This window comes from Amphiura filiformis, chromosome 11 (assembly GCF_039555335.1).
Source record: "Amphiura filiformis chromosome 11, Afil_fr2py, whole genome shotgun sequence".
NCBI lineage: Eukaryota > Metazoa > Echinodermata > Ophiuroidea > Amphilepidida > Amphiuridae > Amphiura > Amphiura filiformis.
In genome coordinates, this window is record NC_092638.1 from 18,879,562 (window position 1) to 18,902,884 (window position 23,323).

Here is a 23,323-nt window from a genome sequence, read left to right on the forward strand (position 1 = left end):
GATTAGCAAATAATATAATGAATTAATTTTTCACAAATTATTAAATTAATCGATATATAAATATGTTACAATTAAAATACTTTGTAATATATTAATGTTTTACTGTTTAATTAATTAGTTATCAATTATAGAATTTAAATTTATTAAGAAGCACTACAAAAGTAGAATGCAAGTTGCAAAGATTAATACGTTATCAAAGTTTCCAACAGGTCGAATTATTGTGACAATAGGGCGTCAATTTCTTGTTCATGACATCGAAGTTTTGACGCAATTTTATTGCGTTTTTGGTTACTAAAACGCAAAGTTTGATCGAAATGAAAATGTTAACTTAAAGTACACCATTTATTTGGTGTTTCATGGTGATTCCATTAATTACCGTGAATTGTAAGAACAATAGAAAGCCATGGAAAGGATTTGGTTTATTGTCGTAATTTTCAGCTTCTTATTTGAGACGGGTGAAACCTTTCCGAATTCGGCACCTACTGCTGCATGTAGTGATTTAATTCCAGGACATACCCCAACTAATTTAGCAGTTGTTAACCCATATAGGATAGATGTAAGATTGCAGACTTATCAATTCAATAGTGTCACCCAGGGTAAGTGAAAGTTGCTTATATATTTTAGTATAAACTTAAGTGCGAGTGACTATTACACAAAAGTTTACTATAACAACATTGACTTTTGACAGGCTTATAAGTTAATATAGATATAGGGGCCCACGAGCTTACTCAGAGGACCTACTCTCTAAATGTAAAAGAGTGAAAAACTCACTCCCCAAAAGAGTGATTCACTTATAAGTCTACTCAAAAAAAGAGAGCAAAATGTGTTTTTAACTTTAAAAAAGTTGTCCTTCATTTAAGGGCTGGGGTATGAACGTTTGGACAGTATTTATTTTGGGAGCACATCAGACATATCGAATTGCATTCTGAATACGAAGAATGTCATTCTGATATCAAATAATTTTGATTTTTTGAAATTCGCAATTTAATACACATTTTATGGCAAATCATTAAAATTGATATTTTTGATAGGCCTATTTAACAGTAGTAAACTTTATAAATCTGATGATTTATACTTAAAGTGTATGTAGGTGGGATGAAAAGCCGACGATCAATTGAAAATTTTGACCTTTCGTATTGAAGATATGGATTTTTTTCCCCAAAACACCAAAACAAATTAGGTCTTTTTGGGAAAAAAATCCATATCTTCAATATGAAAGGTCAAAATTTTCAATTGACCGTCGGCTTTTCCTCCCTGCTACATACACTTTAAAAATATATCATTAGATTTACATAATTTACTTCGAGGACTGTTATATATCAAAAATTTGAAAAATATCAAACTTTTATAATTTGTCATAAAATTTGTATTATATTGTGATTTTCGAAAAATGAAAAATATTTGATATCAGAAAGACATGCTTCGTATTCAGAATGCAATTCGATAGGTCCGAGGTGCTCTCATGTCCCACAAAAAATACTGTCGAAACGCAATAAACGCTCATTTTAGATCCCTTAACTCCTTGAACGAGTTGAAATTCACTCTTTTAGGGTGGTTTTCACTCTTTTGAGAGTGGTTTTAAAGTATAAAAAACACATTTCACTCTTTTTGAGTGGTTTTATAAGTGAATCACTCTTTTGGAGAGTGAGTTTTTCACTCTTTTACATTTAGATAGTACAGTTAACCAATTTCAAACATTTGGAGGTCTCCTGTATTTTTTTTTGTATTCATGCTTACGATGCGGATTATCTTTGTCCATGTTGTCTTTACATGTATAGATGTATTATATATATATACTATACATGAAGACCTATGTTATGTCAAACCATAATTAGGTCTATATAGTTAATAATTAGGCCTAAATAGTTATACCCTATCCTTGAGTCTGGGCCCGGTCTCGGCGGCCCGACTTCTACTACAAGCATATCTTTCTTTCACACCACATAAATGAATGTTACGCTTATAATACTTTGCGCGGTCGTTATACAAACATGCATTCGATGAAAGTAAAGTTATCTTTCCACACTATGGATCAATACACAAAACTAATCTTAATTTCGCGCTTTTTGCTTGTTATAGGCCTACTGACATCTGCAAATAGAAAAGTTTGGTTATATACGTCCAATGTTTCTTCGTTGAACAAGTGTCTGTGTGCTTTAATTTCTCTTTTAATCCTTAATGTTAGCAACTATTTTAAACTGTTTGCGATTTGGTAGTTCACAGCATCTTGCGAATGGCAGTAAGCTTTGGCAAAAATTGCATTGATCATTTCATTACGAGTGTAGAAGAATTCAAATATCACATATTTTTGTAGGTCCTGTGGTTCTTGAGTTATGTTGCAAAGAGGGCTGAAACAATAAATCAAGCAAGTTTTCAAAGTATATAATTTGTAATTTTGCAAAACATCAAAGTGTTATTTTTCAATAATAATATTGATTTAAATAATGAAAATCGAGTTTTTTTGGCCAACAATACCTAGTCTATGTCATAAACCAATTTGTTCAATATTCACTTTAAATGTTATTGGCCTACTTATTACTTTCAATTGTTACTAAGTTAAAAAATAAAAAAAATAAAAACAGGTTTTCAAATAAAAAGGAAGAGGAGGGTTTTTTTATTAAAGAAAAAAAAAATTACCCATATTTGAACCCTGTATAGCGCAGAGAATAATAGTTATTGTTTATATGTAAGCCTCCTCTAATGATCACAGAACCGTTCGAGAAGTGTTTCTTGTATATATAAATTTATATAACAAATAAGGTTATATGGAAACGCCTCAACTTTCTTCAAAAGTTATAACTGAATTAAAAAAAATTGAAGTGCGGGAGAGGACGAGGAACATGTTTTATTTTTTATTCGGCCTTACCCAGCAAACACAAAACGTTTTCGACATCATTCGCAAAAGGTTATAAAAGGTTGCCAGAAAACGTTTAAATGTCGGGTTATATAAAGGGTACATTAATGGTATAAAACGTTTTCATAAACATTAAAAAACATTTTTTGGTAATTTACTGCACAGCAAACACAAATGTTTACAGAAAACATTTAAATGTTGGGTTATATAAAGGGTATAAAAACGTTTTAATAACATTCCAAAAACGTTTTTGAAAACTTGGTAAAAATCATTCTAAACAGAATGTTATTTTGGGGTAAAAAAAATATTTTGCAAAAAATGTTTTCCCAAAATATTTACAATAACGTTTTTAAAATGTTTTCACGACCTTTATATAACCCGACATTTAAATGTTATTAAAACGTTTTGAAAAAAACATTTTAAGAACATTTCTGTTTTTGCTGGGTGCAAATATTTTAACATAATGTTATTTAAGTGTTGACAAAATAGTTGGCCAAAAATGTTTGCAAAAATAGTTTACAATGACATTTCGAAAACATTTTAAAAATATTGTTGTAGTGTGTTTTTATACAAAACGTTTTAAAACGATTTCATGACCTTTATATAACCCGAAATTTTTATGTTATTAAAACGTTTTTACCTAAACCAAAACCCAAAATATAACTTATTTATTTAAAACGTTTTTGTGTTTGCTGGGTAGTTGGCATTCAGTCATACCAAATTGCAATCTGAATACGAGGAATGTCCTTCTAATCAAATGATTTAGATTGTTTGAAATAATGGCGAATTATTAAAAATTAATATTTTTGACATTTAACATTTCTCGAAGTAAATTAGCTGTGAGGAAAAGCCGACCTTCATTTGAAAATGTTGTTGTTTCGTATTGAAGATATATACATTTCCCCAAAGACCTGTCTTAAAGTAACTAACTTGCTTACTTTAAGCGTCTTATAAACTAACTTGGTAACTTTAAGGGTCGACCTGTTATAATACAAATAATTATTGTCACCTTATGGCGTTTGTAACCTCTTTGCTATTATCCGACAGGCTGTTTCATAATGATTGTTACACTATATTTTTGATGGATTGCAAAGTCTCTTACATCATTTTGTAATGTAACATTCGATCGTTTAGAAATGGTCAGAGTTCAAAGTTAATTACATTTTGATATGATAGCCTTGTTATTCGGTATGGACTGGAGTAATTGGGTGGCAGCATCTGTGACAGTGAAAAAATGATTTACAAATTAGTTTGTCAGTCTGCTAAGGGGTTGTGCAATAATTATGAGAACGGGGGGTAAAATTTCCAACAGCGTGCCAAAAAATTCTCCCCCCTCCCGGCCTGTCAAAATACTTGACCCCCCCCTTGGCCTGCCAAAACATCTCTTCCCCCTTCCCTTTGCACATGCCAATTTTTTGAGATCCCAATTTGCAACCCTTAAGGGATCTAGAATGAGCGTTTATGACATTTCGACAGTATTTTTTGTGGGACTTGAGAGCACCTCAGACGTATCTAATTGCATTCTGAATACGAAGCATGTCTTTCTGATATCAAATAATTTTCATTTTTTGAAATTCACGATATAATACAAATTTTAAGACAAATTATTAAAATTTGATATTTTTCAAATTTTTGATATATAACAGTCCTCGAAATAAATTTTTTATATATAATGATATATTCTTAAAGTGTATGTAGCTGGGAGGAAAAGCCGACGATCAATTGAAAATTTTGACCTTTCATATTGAAGATATGGATTTTTTTCCCAAAAATACCTATTTTTTTTAGTGTTTTGGGAAAAAAATCCATATCTTCAATACGAAAGGTCAAAATTTTCAATTGATCGTCGGCTTTTCATCCCACCTACATACACTTTAAGTATAAATCATCAGATTTATAAAGTTTACTTCAAGTACTGTTAAATATCAAAAATATCAATTTTAATGATTTGCCATAAAATGTGTATTACATTGCGAATTTCAAAAAATCAAAATTATTTGATATCAGAAGGACATTCTTCGTATTCAGAATGCAATTCGATATGTCTGATGTGCTCTAATGTCCCACAATAAATACTGTCCAAACGTTCATACCACTTCCCTTAAATGGTCTGGATATATTGCGATCGCAGCGAGCAGGAAAATTTGCGTATTAAAGCATTTCCGTTCTGTTTTCCTAAGCCTTTTAGAGCGTTATATTTAAAAGGCACCCCATTAATGTGTGCCAAAAACGCCTGCCCCCCCATCTCGGCTTGCCAACAATTGCTTGCCCCCTCTTCCTTTCGGCTAGCCAAAAAATCTTGTCCCCCAATTTTACGGGCAATTTTACCCTCTCCCAGGCTCATAATTATTGCACAGCCCTAAGGCCACCCAATGCAAGCTAAACAGAACAAAAACCCCCTTTAAAACGGAATGGTGGACTATACAAGGTGATTCCTGAGTTTGGCTTATGCTGAAATAATAATTTTCCAGTCATATTGTAAAATATAAGGGGGTCATTGGATGTACCTTCCATGTAGAATTGGCATTTTGTATAACCCTTTGAAAAAAAGGGTTGAGATTTGCAATAGACCTTCAAAAGGGGTTCAATTGACAGGCACAAGACTTGTGTCAATAGCTGTCAATATAGGCTTACCCCTATATAGCAATCATTTTGATACAACCTACAGTATGTTACTACAATCATATTCTAATAATTTGTTATTGTTATCATTTATACCAACAGTTACAATTTCAAGTATAAATGGCGACACCGAAAGTTTTAAAGGAATTTTATTACAAGCGAGATCAGTAAACACCGGGAATGTCGTAGGAACATGGGAATTGCCGACAATACCAGGAATAACTAGCACCTCTTGTTCCACTGCAAATGATGCCATAACACATGCAGATAGAACAATAAAATCAACACCTGCTACATTTAATTGGATTCCACCTGCTAATGATGTGGGACCTGTAATATTCAGGTTAGTAGCTATACTAGCCAGGGGGAGGACTTCTCCCTGTGACACACAGTGTCATCACCCCGATATCTTCATGGCAGAAATCGCCATGGTAGGTTGAATCCACCGCCACGCATGGCCATTTTGTATCGACCTGTTTAATAGTTTTGAGTCGCATAATGGGCCGAAGGACATCTGACTAAGGCTACTGACAATAGCCCCGATTAGCTCGGTGACTGACCTCGCTGTGTGTCAGTCGAGCGTGGTACGCCATATGCTTTTAGATTACCTCCACGATTGGCCTATACACTGCGCTATATAATTCGGCACATAATAAATCAGAATTATTGTCAGTTTTTGACTCAAGACGCAAGCTACTCTCTCAAGACGCAAGCTAACGACTATCATATCTGTTCAAAATATATCTTCAAGTGCAAAGAACCATATCTGGTTTTTTTTATACGAAATCATTTACGGGAGATATTCATCATTTTCTACCCCGGTATCCAAAGATTTTCTTCTCATATCAAACTCGTGCATAGCAAATTCACGTGTATCGATCCCGGGTATTTATTTTAATATCTCTGCTGACAAAGTAATTATTAGCCAGGCGATGTCGGTGTGTGACATATGGAAAGGTTTCTATACAAAAACGATTATCTTATAAACTATCATGCGCACAGTTTCCACCTCGATACACCTGAGCACAAATTTTCGTCCCAAGAGCTTCCAAGCAGAGAACAACAAGCAGCACCTACCACAGTAGGTTGAGTGCATAGCAATGTAGGAGCTGTGAAGCTTCTAGCTAAAAAATGGGCCTCATTGATTGGTGTTTGTCGAAACCTCAAGTGTTCCCTTCATCCAATCAGATTTTTTTAAAATATCAAACGAAAGCTAACACTTCCCCCTAAAAACACTTTTAGTCACTGTAGGTCAACAGATAACACAATTCAATGTTATAGCAAGGCGAATGTGGAAAATTTGTTGAAAACTACCTATCCAAGCACATTTTTTGACCAAAATGTAGGTTTTAAAAGTCAAAACCTCAAGTGTTCCTTACAATATTTTTCAATTTTTATGTCATTAAATGAAAAAGCACACTTATATTGTCCATATACTAGAGTCACTAGAATGAGCAATGGTCAATTCTCTTTAAATTGCAAATCTTGTGCAAAAAGTTACTATTTTCGCCTGTTTTGTCATACGGTTGTAAATTCAATGAACTATGACTTTAAAAAAAGAGCGCTTACAAATTGATATGAAACTATTTTCCCGTCTTTTCTCTGTGGGATGCTGGCCTCCCTGATATTTATGACATTTAGTGATTTTTTTGTACTTATATATAGCCCATTTTTGACAATGAAAAATATTGCCCCTTGAATTTTTTTTTTCTTTGCCACTTTCCCCCTATGTCCCCACCCCTCTGAAAAAAGTCCTTACTACACTGATTCAGGTTTGTTGATACAAAAGATGGGGGACAGTGGCGGCGTCAAGGGGGGGAAATTCCCCCAAAAAAAAAAAAAACCCTTCAGCTTTGTCCCTACCCACAGAAAAGAACCAAAAAACATCGAAAATCCCATTTTCCCCACCAGATATCACTTCCCCTTCCCGGTGCCACCCGGTGTGGGACATTCAATGGGCCTTTTCAAGTTTTCAGTTTTGGGTTTTCTATCGGTTAGAAACTCAAAATCAAGAGAATAGGATTAGGCGGCAATTATGTTGAATAGGATTAGGTGGTAATATTGAGAATAATTGTATTGTGATTTTTATCTTATTGTTTCTATCCGCAGAGTCACCCTAGTAAAAGAATACAGCGTCTTCTGGGTTGCTCTATCATCAGATATTATTGTACCATTTGGTAAGTAGAAATTGAAACAAGAAATGTCTTTAAAAAGATATTGCATTCTGCAAAAAGTGTGTTTAGGAATTAAACACTTTTCTAAACACTATCTTGCACCATGTTTTTAAACATGTGTAGCATTTAAACATGTTTAAAAACATGGTGCAAGATAGTGTTTAGAAAAGTGTTTAATTCCTAAACACACTTTTTGCAGTTTTCTGTCTGCAAAACAAAATATGCATAACGTCAAGTGCCCCGAGATGGAGCGGTTGGTAGCTATATATCAGGGCTGGCTGCCACTATAGAGTTTAGGAATCAAGCATGTTTAGAATGTGGTGCAAGAAAAGTGTTTAATTCCTAAACACGCTTTTTGCAGTGTACAAACAAGCCTGGTATTGGTTGAGTAGTTCTTAAGATAGCTCTTGATATTTTGAGAAAAAATTTCAAAACTTTAACTTTTTCCGTTGAAGCGCATGGCTGACACGCAGAGCATTAAAGTCCACATCTACAAAGCACCCAATTGCCATGTATGGTGTGGAGCTAAATCATGAGGGCATCCCAGTAATCAGAAAAAACATGAAGCTTGAGGTATTTGAAATGAGATGTCACCGGTCAATCCTCGGGTAAACCCAATATAATGGACAAGATAAGAAATGAAGAGATAACAAAGACTCAAGATAACAAAGACCACCACCACTGAAGAAGTCTCTCAGCGGCGGTTGAAATGGTTTTGGCATATCATCAGAATAGCCTCCATAGTGACTCCCACTCCAAGCCTACCAGAATGACTTCAATGTCCAAGACAACCAGCACAACTATCAACAAGATAAAAAGACCAGATTCAGGAATGCCCATGCAGTAGGCCGAAAGTCTAGGAAGACAAGAATCTCTCGAAGGCGGGCGAGGGGACACCCTGTCCTGTATCCAGAACACACTACCTGATCTATTTTTTGGTGACGGTTTAGTCACAAAATGGAACAGAATGAAGATGATCAAATGAGTTAATCAGAAAACAATCATCACATGCAATTATTCTTTCTTTTTATATCAACTTTTAGGAACCTCATTGTGCCAGACAAGGCTTTGCCAAAACGGCGGTGGATGCCAGGACGTTCCAGGTGGTGGCATTCGTTGCACATGTCAGCCCGGCTATCAGGGGCAGTACTGTGAAGTCCCTCCAGGTAAAAATCAAATCTTTATGGTTTTGTTTTATTTTATTTATTTTTATATATTTATGAATAGTAGGACACTTTAAGGCACCGCAACTAATTTTGTTATTAATCGACGTACTTTTTGGTTAGTTTGAGAGTTATGGGAACAATTGAGCAGTAAGTTATTTGTTTGTTTGTTAAAAGGTTGATCGTTCCGTGCAGAGACACGCTTTGGGTCACACATAGTGTGACCTGGCTAAACAAAATGCTCAAGCCAGGCTAAATGAAAAGCTCATAACAATGCTGGCCTATTAGGCTAGGAAAGAAACCCAGAAAGAAAAGAGAGAAACTTACAGATTTGATGATAAAGATCATGGAAAAAAAGACCACTTCCAACAAATAAAGTTAATGATTTTACTGTCAAGCTGGAAAGCCCCTTTCAGACTGACAGTAAAAAGCCCCTTTCAGGCTGACAGTAAAAAGCCCCTTCAGGCTGACAGTTAAAATCCTCAAGCTGACAAGGGGCTGACCCCAGGGGGCTGACAGTAAAATTACTCACTTCATGCTTAAAAGTATGTTTAAAAGCATGTTCAAGTTTGCAATGCTTAGATCCATCGTTTTATTTGTTTGTATGTTTCCATCCAGGATCGATATCGGCCTGTGATCCCAATCCATGTCGGAACGAAGGTCAGTGCTTCGATAATGGCAAATGCGCATGCCTAGCAAAGTACTTCGGAGGTGTCTGTCGATTGAGTGCACCAAGAAAAGGTAAAATAACGACAATATAAATGGGGAGATGTAACGTAACTTTGGACATAAACTAAAAAATGAAAACAGAGCCACGTAGTCACTAAATAAAAAAAAAAAAAAAAAAAGTAGGTTATACCCAAAATGAGATGGTTTGCTGACTCAATCCAACACTTCAACCCCTAAACCCCTCCAAAAAAAAAAAAAAAAAAAAAATTCAACCACCCTTGTGTAAAATTGAAAGTTGGTTCGGTAAACACAAAATGTGAATAGTGAAAATTGGGAAGCAAATACAAAATTTCACCTTGTAAAATAATGTGCAATTGGAAAAACAAAACAAAAACGCATACATTTATCACAGTAATACAGGACCAAAATGTTGCTATACCGGAAGTTTTTTCTTTGCCCCCTCAGACAACTGATACGCCACTGAACATGTAAAATACTTGGACCCCCCCCCCCAAAAAAAAAAAAAAAAGACCAGACTGCTGGGCAGGAAACTCGCAAATGTGCATTTGCCAGTGGCGTAGCCAGTGGAGTGGGGGGGGGCAGGTTTTTTTTTCTGCTCTTCACTTTTTCAAACCATGCAAAAAAAAATGTGGGTCAACAAATCACAACTTCCGTCGGCAAAACATATTTCCGTCGGTACATTTACAAGTTGTGCCCCTCCGGTTCCAAAATTCTGGCTACGTCACTGGCATTTGCCATATATGAGTTTTGAGATCAAAACATATTAATGTCAAAGTTTGTCCTAGTTTACGAACCTATCTGTGCAAATTACTTCCCAGTTTAAGAACCTCATATCATTTGCCTTTGTGCTAATTACGGTCCAATAAAAAACGCGATGTTCGATCACATGTTCCCTCTAAACTCATATAGGCCTACTAAAGAGATTTTTGGTCAATGCATGAACATAACATATATACTGTCAATATCATATAATTCCAATAATCTTAACTCCTGCAGGGATTTGTTTTTGCTATCGGAAGGGAAAGAATAAACAAAATAGAAGATAAGATGAACAAAGAAGTCACTTGGTACCCCCAGGATTTGAACCTTGGACCCCTCGCGTCCCAACCACAGGATCACCGACCGGTCACCACAGGAGTTTCGGTGGCCCGGCCAGCGATTCCGTGCGTATATATGACTTAGGGTGATTGCGTCATGGCATCACGTTGGTTGGCATGCATGCGCAATGGTTTTCCTCTTTGCATTTTGTCGGATTTGCGCGTGTTAGAGATAATTATAATAGCTCCAACAGACTTGCTATTTTTACGAATTTTTTTGTTTATTTGCCAGAGTTTTGCTTTCTCAACACATGCCAAAATGGTGGTTTATGTGTAGTGGACCAGGCTCCGGGTAGCACAATAACTCGGGAAATTTGTGTCTGCCCCAATGGATATGACGGAAACTATTGTGAAATCAAAGGTGAGAACAATATCAACTTGATCAACAGCAACAACAGCAACATCAACAGCAACAACATCAACAGCAACAACAGCAACATTCAACATTAACAACAATGCAGGCTGATAAATGCAGTAATATTTTGGTGTTTTTCCTCTTTTTCTTAACTTTTCTGTCATCTTGTTGTTCTTTTCTATCGTCTATGTTTAAACGGCCGCTCCATGCCCGGGCTCCATGCTGAGACACACTTGGGTCCTGATGGGACCAGGACAGGCTTATTCAAAATACTCAAGCCATTGTAAAAAGCCTATATAACCATGCTGGCCTATATGGAAAGAATTAAAGAGAGAAAAAGATTTAAAGATAAAGATCAAGAAAAAGAAGGCCACTCCCAACAATCAAGTAAACAATTTTACTGTCAGCCTCTAGGTTAAGAGAAAGGAAACTTTTAATCCAATTTCAACTGCCACTTATCCAGCCAACAACGTTGTTACAACGTCGTATAAAAGTAATCTACGTTGTACTTAGTTTGTCATCTACGTTGTAAAACTCGTATTCGTGTTGTTACAACGTTATTTTCGACGTTGATTCTCGGACATTGATATAACGTCATTATGACGTTGTTTCGACGTCAAGTTGTTAAAGCCATATTATAACATTTGCTGAGGAGAACGCCCTCAAAACATTTTAAATTCTGATTTTTACACGATTGTAATGTACTTTAGTCAATAAAGATATTGTACAAAAATCAAGACTTTACGTGCTGTGGTTTTGTCAAAATCCGAGATTTTGAATAAAACGATGGAACCGGCGTTTTATTATTACGATGGAAATATTAGTCGAACACGTATATGCACAGTACGTACATTAAAACGTCATAATGACGTTATATCAACGTCCGAAAATCAACGTCGAAAATAGTGTTGTCACAACGAGTTCACAAATTTACGTATTTACAACGTTGTAGGCCTACATTATAAAATATCATCTAAAAATCAGAATTTGAGAAAACTTCTTTTTAAATATATTAACGAATTTTGTTTTTCGCTCAATGCATCACTAGCTGGCCCCGGTCTATGTGACGGTGTAGATTGTGGGGATGGTGAATGTTTAGAAGAGCCAACCACACAGACAGGGTATTACTGCAAATGTCCCAGGACACACACGGGGGCAAGATGCCAAAATTCAGGTAAAATAGGTTAAAAAGTTATTATTTCAGTTTTTGTTGTTACTTTTTAAGTGTTGATAATTTTGAAAAGATTCTGCAATCATGATCAACAAAACACCGCACCAATTTAATGTAATCCATAATTTCATGGGGGGGGGGGGGGGCAGGGATTGAAATTGTCAATTATGACTGGTCAAATATACATGAGACAAAACCAACAGAATTAAGGGCAAATTTGGCGGGGTTGGGTGGAACTTTATTTGAGGAGGTTGGAGGCTTACTTTTGGGTTGATCCCAATATTAGCGTTTACCCTATATTTTAAAAAGGAAGATGCACAGGATATTTATTGCTTTACTTTTAACAAAAGTGTCTGTGCTTTGACACCGTATTATTTCTATGTACTTGGTAGTCGCTTTATAAACACATCTGGGGCACATCTTTACAAAAATGGTCACGTATTGAAACGAAATAGAAAATAACAGTGCAGTTTTAGCACTTTTTACATGTATGAACGATTTGACTTTTCTATCTCATTTATAAGCCTACTTTAATAATGACCAGCTAATATCACTATGGACCACAATGGCCTCATCCCAACAGCATAGTTCAATAACCTAAATTAAACAAGCATAGTGCAAAATTTGACCTCAAGTTGAAGAGTATGAGTTTTTGTACCCAAATTTTCAAAGGTAATTCAATGAATGTACAAAAATGTATTGGGGTTAAAGAACTGTGCCTCTGGTAGATGAGCATGTTGTGGATCCTAGTGTATCTTATAATGATGATATACATTTTCAGAAAGGAAATGATACAAGGAATCCAACTAGCAAAGCAAATTTCTGGAAAAAAAAAGATCAGCTCCTAATATTATGATATGAAACTAACTATACGAACTAAGGGACTGATCGTTATTTACGGCAGGGGGGAATGGGTGTTTTGGCAAAAATATCGACAAAAAATTTCGCGTTCTCCTCGCGTCCGCTCAAAATTTTCGCGTTCCCCCTTGTTTTCCCAATTTTCTCCATTTAAAATTTAACAATCCCACCTCCTGGTTCAACTAAAAATTTCAGGTTCCCCCTCAAGACCAAAAAAAAATTTGTGTTCCCCCTAAATTTACCCCTTCCCCCCTGCCATAAATAACGATCGCTCCCCAACCTCGAAATATGCTCGAAACATGCGCGAAATATGCTCGAAATATGCTCGAAATAACCTCGAAATAGGCCCTATGCTACTTTAAGTATACTATAATTATGGTTCACCACATTTTTTAAACGTTTTCTTCAGTATGTAATTCCTATCCGTGCCGAAATGGCGGCACATGTTCTCTACTGGATACCGTAGCATCAGGGTTCGTATGCTTATGCACACAACATTTCACGGGACCTTCATGTCAAACCTTAGGTAAGACAATCTGAATAAAAAATAAATTAAAAACAGGGACAATCATGACGCAACATCTAATGACAAAATAACTTGAAAAAGAAAGGTTTTGTCTTTTCGAATTAACGTCGGGTTTTTAACTTTATTTATAGGCCTATGTTGTGTGAACTTATTCCCCCAATTTGACGTTGTATCATATTTTCCCTGTTTTTAATTTTATCCTTTGCTAGTGTGACACTGTTGTATCCTTTTGGATCCATCTTTTGGTTCCCTGTGGGCAGTTGGAACAGATTTTCCCTGTTTTTATAAAAAAATAAATAAATGAAATATAATAATAGTAAATACATGTATGAAATATGGGCCTAATCAGGGAGCTAACAGGACCACTGCCTTTGCATCCTTCAGGATCTAGTAACCCCGAACCAACTGTTTTAGGTTCCTCAGATGGTCCCAAACACTTTTATGATGTTCACAAAATTAAAAAGTGGTCCTAATCAAAGGTCAACACAGGGGTCAAATTTGCTCAAATTTGCTGATCAAAGTATTCCTTTCATTTCAAGGATTCAGAAAAAGTATAGTTTGACCTATCTGCACAGGGGGTCTTCGACCGTCTTCCACATGTCTTCTATAGGGGACGTATGGATTTCAAATGGAATAGCCTAATGTTTGAAGCGATTGCCGAATAGGGTGCAACTCTACTAGTCTTATTACAAGACTGCCCTATCCCAACCCTACCCTAAACTCTGTAAACGAGGACTGAACTCAAGTTGTACCCTATTCAGTAATTTGGGTGACGGGCCTCCATCAATGTAGAAAACATCTTGTACGAGTATAGACGAATTCAACGAGCCAAGTCATGGTCAGGATTTGGTCGGTCATTATTGGGTCCCCGCAGCACCAAACTGATGTTGTGACTGCCCAATTGGGTGGATTAAAGCCCCGGGATTAAAGCCGCTTAAAATTCGATGTTAGATTCTTTTGTGTTGTAAACTGTCATCATTCTTTTGTCTACGTGTGAAAATACCCTCCAAGGCCGCATCATTTCACATTTTAGGTGAGATGGAGCCGGCGGGGACCCAACTATGGCTGCCATTGAGGTGTAGGAATGAGTGAAATTAGATTCGTCGATACCAAGTAAGACAACATATCGGCCTACATCGCTTCAACTTTTGAACGCTCTATCTTAATCTTCGTTATTGTTTTGCTGTTTTGTATTTAGTTATGAATTTCCTTTTTTCTACATATTTTATTTACCTATCAGGTACATCCAGGGGTCCATGTGCTAGCAAACCATGTGGTAGTGGCACCTGTACAGCATCCTCTAATACCTACTCGTGTAGTTGTCCAAGTACGCATTCTGGAGCAAATTGCCAAATATCAGGTACGGTAAAATACTTACTATAGTTTGATTAGCTCGTAATCGGCGGGCCTTATAACAACGCGGATTAATATCGCGTATATTTGCAGCTAATATGGGGAGGGGGAGGGCGGGGTTTAACTCATAATATATATAAGTGACAGTGACAAAGTAACCAGCTGCAGCTAGCAATTGGGGACGGAAGGAATATCAACAGTACGGTAACACAACACAACTTTCAATCTTGTGAACTTGTGAACTTAGCCTAAGTCAAATTATTATTTTCGTTTCATTTTGCAGTTTGTAGCCCGTCACCATGTTTCAATAACGGAAAATGTGTTCTCGATGCGTCTAATATTGAACGAGGATATGTTTGTGATTGTCCCGTTACTCACACTGGGGACAGATGCGAAGAACAAGGTAAAATTCTTGGTTTTGAATTGTGTATACACGGTGTAGGTATGTACGGCTGGGATTCCGCAAACAAGCCCCCAAAATATTCCAAATTTCACGAAAAAGAGGCCCACAATTATACTTATTTTCAACTGTTTCTGTTCAAAATTACGAAAAATTTGCCCACTTCTGTACTTTTGAAAAAAAACCCCGTCATTTCTAATCTAAGCCTGTTTTTTGAACATTACGAGACAAAATTATAAAGCCTGAAAAGGCGGAATCTGCCGCACATCACCGTACCCTTACATTTCCACTCACTAAGAATTCCCACCCGAAGTGTAAAATATGTTTCCTGGCAGGATTTCCAGCATTACGTTGCACACACCTTAAAGTTTTAGTCAGTTGTTTTTGACAGTTTGAGATGCCAAAGGAATTCTCGCTATTATTCGCAATAAGGGCGCCGCCAGCGGTTTGCGATGTAATCGTGATGTATCATGGGAAAATCGTGATGTATCATGGGAAAAGGTCGACATCAAGTCCGCGCAATACGAATATTACCATGCTATTACATAGGAACACGTGACAATATTTTTAGTTTTTCAATATAACGGTATTACACGCAAATCGATAGAGAAAAAATTAATTGTGCACATTTCAAATCACATTATTAAGTATTATTGAGTATCGATTCGCGTGTAACACCTTTATTTTGACAAACTAAAAAATATTGTCACGTGTTCCTATGTAATAGCATGGTAATATTCGTATTGCGCGGACTTGATGTCGACCTTTTCCCATGCTACATCACGATTACATCGAAAACCGCTGGCGGCGCCCTTATTGCGAATAGCGAGAATTCTTGATCTGTCTCTCAAATAATTATGAATTATTCAGTTAAATCAGTTTGTTATATAGTTTAGGTCCTACAATAACCCAGATAGGTAATCAGTTACATCAGATGATCGTATTCAGTCCAGCTTTCAAGAAAGTGACCTTCACCTGATGCAATTGGTTGTCAAATGTTGACAGTTGGTAACAGGTGTCATGATAGGCAATCAGTTACATCAGATGATCGTGTTCAGTCCAGCTTTCCAGAAAGTGACCTTCACCTGATGCAATTGGTTGTCTAATGTTGACAGTTGGTAACAGGTGTCATGATAGGCAATCAGTTACATCAGATAATCGTGTTCAGTCCAGCTTTCCAGAAAGTGACCTTCATCTGATGCAATTGGTTGTCAAATGTTGACAGTTGGTAACAGGTGTCATGATAGGCAATCAGTTACATCAGATAATCGTGTTCAGTCCAGCTTTCCAGAAAGTGACCTTCACCTGATGCAATTGGTTGTCAAATGTTGACAGTTGGTAACAGGTGTCATGATAGGCAATCAGTTACATCAGATGATCGTATTCAGTCCAGCTTTCCAGGAAGTGACCTTCACCTGATGCAATTGGTTGTCATATGTTGACAGTTGGTAACAGGTGTCATGATAGGCAATCAGTTACATCAGATGATCGTGTTCAGTCCAGCTTTCCAGAAAGTGACCTTCACCTGATGCAATTGGTTGTCAAATGTTGACAGTTGGTAACAGGTGTCATGATAGGCAATCAGTTACATCAGATGATCGTATTCAGTCCAGCTTTCCAGGAAGTGACCTTCACCTGATGCAATTGGTTGTCTAATGTTGACAGTTGGTAACAGGTGTCATGATAGGCAATCAGTTACATCAGATGATCGTGTTCAGTCCAGCTTTCCAGGAAGTGACCTTCACCTGATGCAATTGGTTGTCAAATGTTGACAGTTGGTAACAGGTGTCATGATAGGTAATCAGTTACATCAGATGATCGTATTCAGTCCAGCTTTCAAGAAAGTGACCTTCACCTGATGCAATTGGTTGTCAAATGTTGACAGTTGGTAACAGGTGTCATGATAGGCAATCAGTTACATCAGATGATCGTGTTCAGTCCAGCTTTCCAGAAAGTGACCTTCACCTGATGCAATTGGTTGTCATATGTTGACAGTTGGTAACAGGTGTCATGATAGGCAATCAGTTACATCAGATGATCGTGTTCAGTCCAGCTTTCCAGGAAGTGACCTTCACCTGATGCAATTGGTTGTCATATGTTGACAGTTTGTAATAGGTGTCATGATAGGCAATCAGTTACATCAGATGATCGTGTTCAGTCCAGCTTTCCAGGAAGTGACCTTCACCTGATGCAATTGGTTGTCATATGTTGACAGTTGGTAACAGGTGTCATGATAGGCAATCAGTTACATCAGATGATCGTATTCAGTCCAGCTTTCCAGGAAGTGACATTCGTTTTGAGGCAAGTAGTTGTCAAATGTTGACAGGTGACAGGAGTCACACGCTGCATGGTAACATTTTTGTCCAGAGTAGGGTTAAATGAATATTATTAACGTCCAAAACGTTGGTAAAATATCCAACCTGTTTAAGGGCTGTAACGTAATGAGTATTTGGCATGTTTTGAGATATTTTCTCAAAATATCAAGAAACCACTGAACCAATATATAGCTTGTTTGTTTTCATTTTAATGCATTTTTCATGCTGATTCCAAATATGTTCATTCAAATGTACAGTTCTGAAATTTATGAAATTGTTTGAATTTTTATACTGTTAAATTATTGGTATAAACTATATAAAAGTATACGCATCTAGAATGGCAAAGACTTGATGAAATCATCTGTAAGGTCAAATTTGGGGCAAAAATGCTCATTTTTTGAAAACGGTTTTTTAGCCCCCGTTTTGTTCGGACCACGTAACAAAAAATTCTTGAGTCAATTTTTTAAAATTAATTTTTAAAAACTAGATAGGAATATCTAGGACCATTTAAAAAAACCATTTTGATCAACTTCACCAAAATTATTAAAAATTTGGGCAAAAATTAGGCCTTCATGAGGAGGAGGAGGAGGACGAGGATAATGGATAATGGATGATGATGATGATGATGATGATGATGATGATGATGATGATGATGATAATGATGGCATTTTCGGCCTTTTGGTATATCAATGACCCTTTTTTTTTTTTTTTTTTTGGTATATGATTGGGTTCAATTTTATCGGAAAATAGCCCAATTTTGCCTCAACCTAGCCAGAAGTTTTGAAATTTCGCCCATATTTAGGCTATATTTTAATTTTAAGATAATTATGTTGATTTGAATTTGATACAGTAATCTGTAATCCAGACCCATGTTACAACGGAGGTGTTTGCTTTAGTGATCCACTCTCTCAAATCGGTTATAGCTGTAATTGTCCACCAACCTTTACTGGAACACGTTGCCAAAACGGTAAGAAATATAGTAAATAAAATTTGTTTTAGAAAAACAAAACATTTGTAATGTAATGTAATGTAATGTAATGTAATGTAATGTAATGTAATGTAATGTAATGTAATGTAATGTAATGTAATGTAATGTAATGTAATGTAATGTAATGTAATGTAATGTAATGTAATGTAATGTTGTGTTTATGGTTATGGTTATGGTAATGTGATGTTGTGTTGTGTTGTGCTGTATTGTATTATGTTATGTTATGTTGTGTTGTGTTGTGCTGTGCTGTATTGTGTTATGTTATGTTATGTTATGTTGTGTTGTGTTGTTATGTTCTGTTGTGTGATGTTCTGCTGTGTTATGTTGTGTTGTGTTGTGTTATGTTATGTTATGTTATGTTATGTTATGTTATGTTGTGTTGTGTTGTTATGTTCTGTTGTGTCATGTTCTGCTGTGTTATGTTGTGTTGTGTTATGTTGTGTTGTGTTGTGCTGTATTGTGTTATGTTATGTTATGTTATGTTGTGTTGTGTTGTGTTATGTTGTGTTATGTTGTGTTATGTTGTGTTGTATATGTTGTGTTATGTTGTGTTCTGTTATGTTGTGTTGTGTTGCGTTATGTTATGTTATGTTATGTTATTTTATGTTGTGTTATGTTATGTTATGTTATGTTGTGTTGTGTTGTGTTGTTATGTTGTGTTATGTTCTGTTATGTTGTGTTGCGTTATGTTATGTTATGTTATGTTATGTTGTGTTATGTTGTATTGTGTTGTTATGCTGCATCTCTGAAATCAGAGAATGGATGACTGTGAATTAAAGCTTAATGATGCAAAAACTGAGTTTTTTGTTGCTGGATCTACCTACAACATGAGACATATTCAGCTTAATGACATTACACTTGAAATTGGTTCATCGAAGATCATGCCCTCCACGGTCATCAAAAATCTTGGCATCTACTTCGATAGTTTAATGTCACTCACCTCTCATATCGATAGTCTTCGTCGCTCGATCCTTTATCACATCAGGAACATCTGGAGAATCCGAAAATATATTGATTCTGACACATGCCATCATGTTGTCCGTGCGCTGGTCCTGTCACGTTTAGACTATTGCAATGCACTTTTCACTCACCTTTCATCTAAGAACATGATTCGCTTGCAACGCTTGCAGAATAGAGCCGCACGGGTCATATATGCCTTAGGTCGCTGGACTGAAGCTGCACACTACCCTTAATCACAAAACTGCACTGGCTTCCAATAGCACAAAGAGTAACTTTCAGGATCTTGCTCCTATATGTGTACAAGGCATTTAATGACCAATCACCAGCTTACATAACTCAATTGTTCTCCTATTATGTTCCCGGCCGCCCTCTCAGATCTTCAAATGACCCTTCACGTCTGGTAGTTCATAGATACAACTCTGTTGCTGGAGAACGCAGATTCACTGCTACTGCTGCCAAAGCCTGGAACAATCTGTCACTGCATCAGGGGTGCAACATCCACAAACACTTTCAAGAAACTGTTAAAAACTCATTTATACTGAACTTTTGTTTGTTATCTTGGTATATCGCTTTGTTGTTTTTGTAAACGCAATGTTGCCTTGCGGCGAATTGCGTCCTAAATATCTTTTATATGTATGTATATGTATGTATGTTCTGTTGTGTTATGTTCTGTTCTGTTATGTTTTGTTTTGTTGTGTTGTGTTATGTTATGTTGTGTTTTGTTGTGTTGTGTTATGATGTGTTATGTTATGTTGTGTTATGTTATGTTATGTGATGTTATGTTATGTTGTGTTTATGGTTACGGTAATGTGTTGTGTTTGTTGTGTTGTGTTGTGTTATGTTATGTTGTGTTGTGTTATGTTATGATGTGTTGTGGTGTGTTATGCTATATGTTATGTTATGTTGTATTGTTATGTTGTGTTATGTTGTGTTGTGTTGTACTTGTGTTGTGTTGTGTTGTGTTATGTTGTGTTGTGTTGTTATGTTCTGTTGTGTGATGTTCTGCTGTGTTATGTTGTGTTGTGTTATGTTGTGTTGTGTTGTGTTATGTTGTGTTGTGTTATGTTATGTTATGTTATGTTATGTTGTGTATGTTATGTGATATTATGTTATGTTATGTTGTCTTTATGGTGATGGTAATTGTGTTATGTTTTGTTGTGTTATGTTGTGTTATGTTATGCTATGATATGTTGTGTTGTGTTGTTTATGGTTATGTTAATGTGATGTGATGTTGTGTTGTGTTTGTTGTGTTGTGTTATGTTATATTGTGTTGTGCTGTGTTGTGTTGTGTTGCGTTATGTTATGTTGTGTTATGTTATGTTGTGTTATGTTATGTTGTGTTGTGTTTTGTTGCGTTATGTTATGTTCTGCTATGTTATGTTGTGTTGTGTTGTTCTGTTGTGTTGTGTTATGTTCTGTTGTGTTGTGTTATGTTGTGTTATGCTATGTTATGTTGTGTTGTGTTGTGTTATGTTATGATGTGTTGTATTGTTATGTTGTGTTATGTTGTGTTGTGTTATGTTGTGTTGTGTTATGTTGTGTTGTGTTATGTTATGTTATGTTATGTTGTTCTGTTGTGTGATGTTCTGCTGTGTTATGTTGTGTTGTGTTATGTTGTGTTGTATTGTGCTATGTTGTATTGTGTTGTGTTGTGTTATGCTATGTTGTGTTGTGTTGTGTTATGCTATATTATATTATGTTGTGTTGTGTTGTTATGTTGTGTTGTGTTTATGGTTATGTTAATGTGATTCTGCTGTGTTATGTTGTGTTGTGTTATGTTGTGTTGTGTTGTGTTGTGTTGTGTTGTGTTATGTTATATTGTGTTGTGCTGTGTTGTGTTGTGTTGCGTTATGTTATGTTGTGCTATGTTATGTTGTGTTATGTTATGTTATGTTGTGTTGTGTTTTGTTGCGTTATGTTATGTTGTGCTATGTTATGTTGTGTTGTGTTGTTCTGTTGTGTTGTGTTATGTTCTGTTGTGTTGTGTTATGTTGTGTTATGCTATGTTATGTTGTGTTGTATTGTGCTATGTTGTATTGTGTTGTGTTGTGTTATGCTATGTTGTGTTATGTTAATGTTATGTTACGTTACGTTACGTTACGTTATGTTGAGTTGTGTTGTGTTTATGGTTATGTTAATGTGATTCTGCTGTGTTATGTTGTGTTGTGTTATGTTGTGTTGTGTTGTGTTGTGTTGTGTTGTGTTGTGTTGTGTTGTGTTGTGTTGTGTTATGTTATGTTGTGTATGTTATGTGATATTATGTTATGTTATGTGTTTATGGTGATGGTAATTGTGTTATGTTCTGTTGTGTTCTGTTGTGTTATGTTATGTTATGATATGTTGTGTTGTTTATGGTTATGTTAATGTGATGTGATGTTGTGCTGTGTTTGTTGTGTTGTGTTATGTTATATTGTGTTGTGTTTGTTGTGTTGTGTTATGTTATATTGTGTTGTGCTGTGTTGTGTTTTGTTGCGTTATGTTATGTTGTGCTATGTTATGTTGTGTTATGTTATGTTGTGTTATGTTATGTTATGCTATGTTGTGTTATGTTGTGTTATGCTATGTTATGTTATGTTGTGTTGTGTTGTTATGTTGTGTTATGTTGTGTTATGTTGTGTTATGTTGTGTTGTGTTGTGTTGTGTTAGGTAATGATGTTATGTTGTGTTATGTTATGTTATTTTGTGTTGTGTTGTTATGTTGTGTTATGTTCTGTTGTGTTATGTTCTGTTGTGTTATGTTATGTTGTGTTATGTTATGTTATGTTATGTTATGTTGTATTGTGTTGTGTTGTGTTGTGTTATGCTATGTTATGTTATGTTGTGTTGTGTTGTTATGTTGTGTTATGTTGTGTTGTGTTATGTTGTGTTGTGTTGTGTTATGTTATGTTATGTTGTGCTATGTTATGTTGTGTTATGTTGTGTTGTGTTATGTTATGTTGTGTTGTGTTGTGTTGTGTTGTGTTGTGTTATGTTATGATGTGTTGTGTTATGTTATGTTATGTTGTGTAATGTTCTGTTTTGTTATGTTATGCTATGTTGTGTTGTGTTGTGTTATGCTATGTTGTGTTATGCTAATTGTGTTGTGCTGTGCTGTGTTGTGTTATGTTATGTTATGTTGTGTCATGTTATGTTGTGTTATGTTATGTTATGTTATGTTGTGTTGTGTTGTGTTGTGTTATGTTATGCTGTGTAATGTTCTGTTTCGTTATGTTATGTTGTGGTGTGTTATGCTATGTTGTGTTATGTTATGTTGTGTTATGCTAATTGTGTTGTGTTGTTATGTTATGTTACGTTACGTTACGTTACGTTATGTTTTGTTTTGTTTTGTTACAAATTGACGGTTGCAACGGGTTCGCTGTCGTACAAGTATATCAACTGTAAAGTAAGCCCCCAAATTTATTTTGGGGTTCGTGTAGATTACCCCTTGTCTGGAGAGTATCATTATAGGGTGGGCTGCCCTTTGACCAATGATATAGTAGATTGCCTCTTGAAGCTGAATTTATGCTCCATCGTGAGTGACGAGCGATTGGTATTTGACCAATGAAGTAGCATGCTTTGCCCAAACGCGTGCTACCTCATTGGCTAGAAACCAATTATTTGTCGCTCAGCAATGGAGTATAAATTCAGCTTTCAGACGGATGGCTCTGAAAAGAGTCGGTTATAGTAGTGAGGTACGTCTGTACCACTACGGATTAGGTGGTTCTGAAAAGAGCTTCAAGGGGACTACCACGTGTCCATCGAAAGGTTGGTGACTCTGAACGGGTTATTATAAATGATATATAAATGAGAATAAAACG

At 36.0% G+C, this 23,323-nt stretch overlaps 1 protein-coding gene across 3 annotated transcripts in view; it reads left to right on the top strand.

Annotated features, from left to right (window-relative positions):
• The first annotated feature begins 211 nt into the window (after positions 1 to 211).
• Positions 212 to 23,323, top strand: part of LOC140164491 (uncharacterized) — a 34,634-nt gene continuing 11,522 nt past the window's right edge. For all 3 annotated transcript variants that reach the window (XM_072187781.1, XM_072187783.1, XM_072187784.1), the window contains exons 1-11: positions 212 to 596; positions 5,579 to 5,819; positions 7,586 to 7,653; positions 8,694 to 8,816; positions 9,432 to 9,554; positions 10,833 to 10,961; positions 12,004 to 12,129; positions 13,394 to 13,510; positions 14,751 to 14,870; positions 15,147 to 15,266; positions 18,429 to 18,545. In XM_072187781.1, coding sequence (XP_072043882.1) covers positions 404 to 596; positions 5,579 to 5,819; positions 7,586 to 7,653; positions 8,694 to 8,816; positions 9,432 to 9,554; positions 10,833 to 10,961; positions 12,004 to 12,129; positions 13,394 to 13,510; positions 14,751 to 14,870; positions 15,147 to 15,266; positions 18,429 to 18,545 — 1,477 coding nt within the window. In that variant the 5' untranslated portion in view covers positions 212 to 403. The remainder of the gene's footprint in view (positions 597 to 5,578; positions 5,820 to 7,585; positions 7,654 to 8,693; positions 8,817 to 9,431; positions 9,555 to 10,832; positions 10,962 to 12,003; positions 12,130 to 13,393; positions 13,511 to 14,750; positions 14,871 to 15,146; positions 15,267 to 18,428; positions 18,546 to 23,323) is intronic.